Source organism: Trichosurus vulpecula, chromosome 3 (assembly GCF_011100635.1).
Source record: "Trichosurus vulpecula isolate mTriVul1 chromosome 3, mTriVul1.pri, whole genome shotgun sequence".
Classification (NCBI taxonomy): domain Eukaryota; kingdom Metazoa; phylum Chordata; class Mammalia; order Diprotodontia; family Phalangeridae; genus Trichosurus; species Trichosurus vulpecula.
This window is the reverse complement of record NC_050575.1, coordinates 402,844,977-402,850,811: the sequence shown is the minus strand read 5'-3', so window position 1 is coordinate 402,850,811 and position 5,835 is coordinate 402,844,977. Positions and strand designations below refer to the sequence as shown.

The window sequence follows — 5,835 nt, the reverse complement described above, 5'->3', positions numbered from 1 at the left end:
CAGGGTATGGAGCATAATGGCTAAAGATACCAAAGACACAGGCAAACAGTCTTGGGAATGCAAGGGACTCAGAAAGGGAAAGAGCAGTTCTTCATTCAGGTTGTGGTCCAGACTCTTGGGAGGGCTGCCTGCCTCTGATGTTGTCTATTCGGGAGCAGGGGCAGTCCTCAGGTGTGACAGAAGGATCAAGTGGTCCATATCCACAAGTTGGCAGTTATAGGAGTAGTCACACCTCACAGGAGCTCCCAGAACACATATGATTTGATAATTGAGAGAAAAACAGCACAACATAGGTCCCAGCCACGTAGGGCTAAGTTCAAACAAATACAATAAAGTTTTTCTCACAATTCACAAAACTGCATAATTACATTGAATCAGGTACAGACCAAACCACTTAGATGGCTCACAATAGACTGGTATTGAGAGGGGGAAATTTTTTTTTTAGAAGGAAACACTTTTAATAGTTTCTAAAATTAAAAAAAAAACCAAAAACAACTTTCAGACACTAACAGTTCACAATAATTTCAACAAAAACAATTCTGGAAGGTTTTGGTCTCAGTAGGGTTTCCAGAGTTGGTTTTCTGTGGCGGGCTTAGGGGTGTGTCTACCTCTATAAAAGAACAAAGCGCAGGAAGGCTAACACCTTCCCTTTGTGGCATAGGCCACAAATGTGAGAATCCTGTAGCTGAGTCAAGGGAGCATCAAATCACCTACAAGACAATGCTTCTTTCTCCACAGCTTTTCTTCCCACGATCCCCTCACCTTCACACATGCCATCACTCAGGCTCCACAATGGATGCCTGTTGCCTTTGGCAGCCAAGAAAGAACCAGAAGGGATCACTCTTGGGTCTCCATGCTCTCTTCTTCTTCTCCTTGAGGTGGCTCCTCTGCATTCTCCTCTTCTTCCTCACCTTCCTTCTTTTCTGGAGGCTTTTCATAAGCCTTTTCAGAAGGTGTCACTATCACCCCATCCCAGGTAGACATTTCTGAGGCAAGATAAGTGGCATCACCCTCCCGGCCAAGGATCTTCCTATATCCTCCATGTGACAGGATCCGAACCAATGTCTGAGCCGTATAGCATACCATGTCCTGTTGTTCCAGGGTCATGACTGTGTGTACCTGGAAGTTACCACTTTCACAGGGATTGGTAATTCCTACTGAACCAGGAAGAAACAACCCAGCAGCTAAAATCTGAAGGCATCGCCTGTAAGCCACATTGAGGGCTAGGGGCTGCCTAGTAGGGTTGTTCATCACAGCATAGTGGCCCAAAAGGTCAAGGATCCAAGGTGTGAGAGGTTCAAAGCCAGGGAACCGAATCCTCAAGTCCTTCAGTAGACAGATGAGAACTTTCACCGTAGACAGAGAAGCATTCTCTTCGAACCAACGAGCATGCCGAATGGCCGCCAAAGCACTCTGCAGAACCTTGATGTCCAAATGTAGTTCTGGGTCCAGCTTTCGAAGATTAGGTGGCACTGTTGTAATGAGAATCTTCACTGTGGCATCAGCAGAGCTGATTTCAAAGCCAGTTTCATTGGTCAGCATAGTGAAAACTTCTGCAGGATCCTGTGCTCGGAGACTTTCCACCACTTTGTTCCCCAAGGCTGCAACAGCTTCCAATGTTGGCAGGATCTTCAGAATCACTACCAGATCAGCCACATTATGACCTGTGGTCATTGTCCCTTTCTTGTAAGATCCCACTTGCCGGACCTCTTCAATTTGCACCTCAAAGGTTCCTGGAGCCACAATCAGGTTGTCAATCACATTGTTGATTTTTGTTACCAGAGAAAGGATGGATGCCTGTTCAGCAGAGTTGGGAGCAAGGTCCTGATTCCTCTTTAGCAATGCCTCACTGAAAGTGGTTTCATCAGGTGCAGGTTTGACTCGGGGGAAGGCCATTTCACACACATAGAAATCAAATGGGATATGTGGCACGAATGGCCTGAACCCTCCTCCTGGTCCTCCCCTGGAGCCAAAGCGCCCTCCACGACCACGGCCTGTATCACCCCTCATGGTTCCCACAGTCTTGAACAATGGAGGCCCCGCCAACCGCCCCTTCCCCTGAGGAGCCAACAACCGGAGAGCGAGAGGGGGAAATTTACATGTCACAATGCTTAACCATGCTACAAGACAAGGATTTTCCTTAATGGAATAAGTTGTAAATACAATAAGATAAGAGTGTTGACAAGCGCCAGGTAAAACTACAACCCAGTGTTTCTGTGTTTAATTTACCATTAACATTCCATAACATCATATATGCCCATAAAATACTAAGCAAGGTAGTTTCTTGGGATTAGGATCTCATCCTTTTAATAGTTAACAGGGGAAAGAACGTTCTTAGGTTAGCCCAATCTGGCCTTGTTGACAAAAGAAAAAGGTATTCCCTGAGCAAACTTCAGAGAAAAAAGAAGCCCAGGTCCAGGCTCTTCTTCCAGTTGATCATTGTTTCAGGTCCTGGCCTTTATTGAAATTACAAAAATGATATAAAATGGTATAAAATGTTCCTCATAACCAATGGGATTCTGTATTTTGTGTAGACCTTCCTGGAGTGTCAAGGGCAGGGTCTATCCACCAATAAGACTCTATAGTTTAAGTCACCTGTACCTATATTGTCTGGATATCAAGCACTATAAAATTAAGGGCCAGGAGGAAGGGGACATCTGAGATAGGGATCCACTTCATTAGAGAAGACCACAAGCCCTTTAATAAAGTGCCGTTGGGTCAGAGCCCTACATCAATTTCTGTTAGGCTGGGTAATTTTTAATCCCCACATTTCAGTCATTTTAATATTTATAGAGGATTGAGAGTAACAATGTGGGTAAAGAAGGGTTCATTCATTAAAAATGTAATATTTTATCAATTGGTGTGAGAGCTAACGCATAGAAAAGACTTGGACAGCTTATTTATGAAAAACAATTATTTAAACTGGTTGCCAGAAATCTAGAAGATTAGGATCAGGAGTCAAGACTCAGGCTGATGCATAGCATAAGAGAGTGGCCACTTCTGCAAATCCTTTAATGTTTGGGAGGGCTCATCTATTTTTCAAACCTGATACCAGGAGACACAGATTTGGCCAAAGTACTTGGCATATGATGCTCTTCCATTTCGAACAGAATGATAACACTCACTTTATTCAAAGTTGTATTCCTTTCTTGTCAATAAAAATCTCTTTGCACTTTTTTGCATTTTGATTTCTTATTAAAATATCTGATTTATGTTACATTTTAATCTATATTTCACTTGTAACTTCCTTAATATTTATATTTATGTTATTGGGCTTCTGTACAATTAAAGAATTTATTAGACTTTTCTTAATTTTTTAGATTCCCAAGAATTAAAAGCTGGATCTCCCTAGTTATTATTCTTTATCTTATTCTATTTATTCATATTATGAGCAATCACTACCCAAAAGGCAATCCTGTCATTGATTTATAATTACCGTTATACCTTCCATGTAATGGAGACTAGGGGGGCTACACCCCAACAATCTGCTAAATCTGCATGAAATATTTTAACCCTTCTATTAGTACCAGAGATGAAGTCTGAATTTCTTCATTTTCTTCTAGGGGTGTGTGCAGTACCTTAAAATTTGGATTAAGGATTTGGTCATAGCTCTGTATCATCTCCCATTCTTTGGGTGTCATCTGTGGTTTCCACAAAATTCCCACTTAATTTCTGATGCTGAACTGGTACATATTGAAACTGCCATGAAGAAAGTTGTGATGTGGAAGGTTAACTGTAATCTATTGCATCCCTATCTGGTTCTTAACAGAAGCACTTCCACATCTCTTTCCTTCTGCCTCCTCCCACATTCTCTCTTCCCTACCTTGGGGAGAGCTTATGTCCTCCAAACATCCATATAAGGAGAGGGTCACCTCACATTTCTCTGTATTTTACACCTGGCTGCACTATTTCTGACAGACTTTGCCACCATGCCCCACTCTCTGGTATCTTTTGCTCAAAATCTCTTCCTTTGGTGTGTTGTCATCCCCTTGTAAATGTAAATGCCATGGGGACATGACAATCTCCCTTTCTATTTGAATTCCCAGGCCTTAACACAGTGCCTCACACACATTAGGGGCTGAATAAATGCTTATTAATCAGTGACTACCCAAACACTCTCATTTGAGGATCTTGCTTTTGCATTAACAGCTCACCATGACCCAGCCATTGCCAACTTTTTCACTCTTCTTAAGCCCTACTTCCTGCTACCTATTCTTGGATCCAATAACACTGGTCTCCTTGTTATGCTAGAAGAAGACACTCCATCTCTAGGCTCAGGGAATTTTCTCTGGCTCTCCACAATAGCTGGAATTCTCTGCCTCCTCATTTTGGCCTCCTAGGTTCCTTCAAGTCTCAACTAAAATCCCACCTGCTGTAGTGTAGGAACCCTTTCTCAACTCTTCTTCATCCTAGTGCCTTTCTTCTTTTAATTATATCCTGTATAGCAGTCTATAGCTTATGTGTACATATTTGTGTGCTTGTGGTCATCCTCATTTATATGGTGAGCTCCCTGAGGGCAGACACTACTTTTTGGTACTTTTTGCATGACCTCTGCTAAGCATAGTGCCCTACACATAGTAGGCACTTCACAACTGTTTACTGAAAAACTTCTTCGCACTGGGTGCAATGTCTCCAACTAGTCTCCACAGGCAGCTTTCCCACCTTGCAATCCCTTTCATTTGGGGAACAACAACTACTTGACTGTTGGATGTCTTTTGAGTTTGACAAGGCCAACAAAGGACAAATAAGGACTGACAATCCTTTCAGATTATTTGAACCCCAAAAAGATACAAAGCTTGAACTAATCATCCAATCTGCTTTGCTCTATTCTAAAAATGCCCCTTTCTGTGTCAGCAACTTCAGATACCAGATAACATTGACAAGGGGTATCTTTCTTGTTGGTGACAGGATGTCTGCAACCAGAACACTGGAATTTCTTTTATCTTGATGTTCTAGGGACATATCCATTTTGGGATAATAATCCCTAATGACACTACCTTGTCAATTGTCTTGTTCAACAAAGAAACTTCCTTTCTTATGATATAGGGATCTTAAAATTGAGTAACACAGGCATGCTGAGTTGGGAATAAAAATGTATTTAAACCTTCTCATTCCTTTGTCCAGACAGTCAGAACTTATGCTCTGGCTCCTTATACATACAAGTAAGCTAGCTTCATTAGATTTAAGGGAATAAACAATGTGAATTTACATATCACCTAGCTTGTTTGCCTCCTTTAACCAAACTCTCATGTCCACAGGACCCAGATGCTATAGGTTCCCAGCTGTTGCTCTACAAGCTTGGAAAGCTCAAGATAGGTGGCAGTATGTGAACTGATAAAAGAGATAGAGAAAGTCCTGCCCAAGCATTCAACCATAGCTCACATTTATGCAAAGTGTAAAGGCATGTTGTTGGCTGGTAAGGGATAGAAATTAAGGGTCAGATTAATTTAGGTTAAAATGATGGTGTATCATTTGATAATTGATTCTACTTCACAATGGATACTAATCCCAATTTTGTTATGCTCCATTTCTCAGTTAAGCTCAAAAGTGTGGCCTCTCCCAGTTAGAACTAAAGGCATGGTTGAATTAGAAGATCAAGAGAATGACAATAATGAGACTACACACCAAAACGTATGGGATGCAGGAAAAGCAGGATTTATCTCTTTCTTCAATCTCTGGTTCTACACACACACACACACACACACACACACACGCGCGCGCGCGCGCGCGCACACAGACACACACACACGCACACAAGAGTCCCAGGTGTGTGGGGTGGCGAGACCACCTGAAAACCCCAGTAATCACAGAGCCTTCTCAGATAGGGACAGAAAC

At 42.1% G+C, this 5,835-nt stretch overlaps 1 protein-coding gene across 1 annotated transcript; it reads right to left on the bottom strand.

The window, feature by feature from the left end:
• Nucleotides 1-749: 749 nt before the first annotated feature.
• On the bottom strand, nucleotides 750-2,073 carry LOC118841743 (interleukin enhancer-binding factor 2-like). Its single transcript, XM_036749336.1, has one exon. It carries the CDS (start codon nucleotides 2,008-2,010, stop codon nucleotides 838-840), a length of 1,173 nt encoding a protein of 390 aa, XP_036605231.1. The 5' UTR covers nucleotides 2,011-2,073; the 3' UTR covers nucleotides 750-837.
• Nucleotides 2,074-5,835: the final 3,762 nt, after the last annotated feature.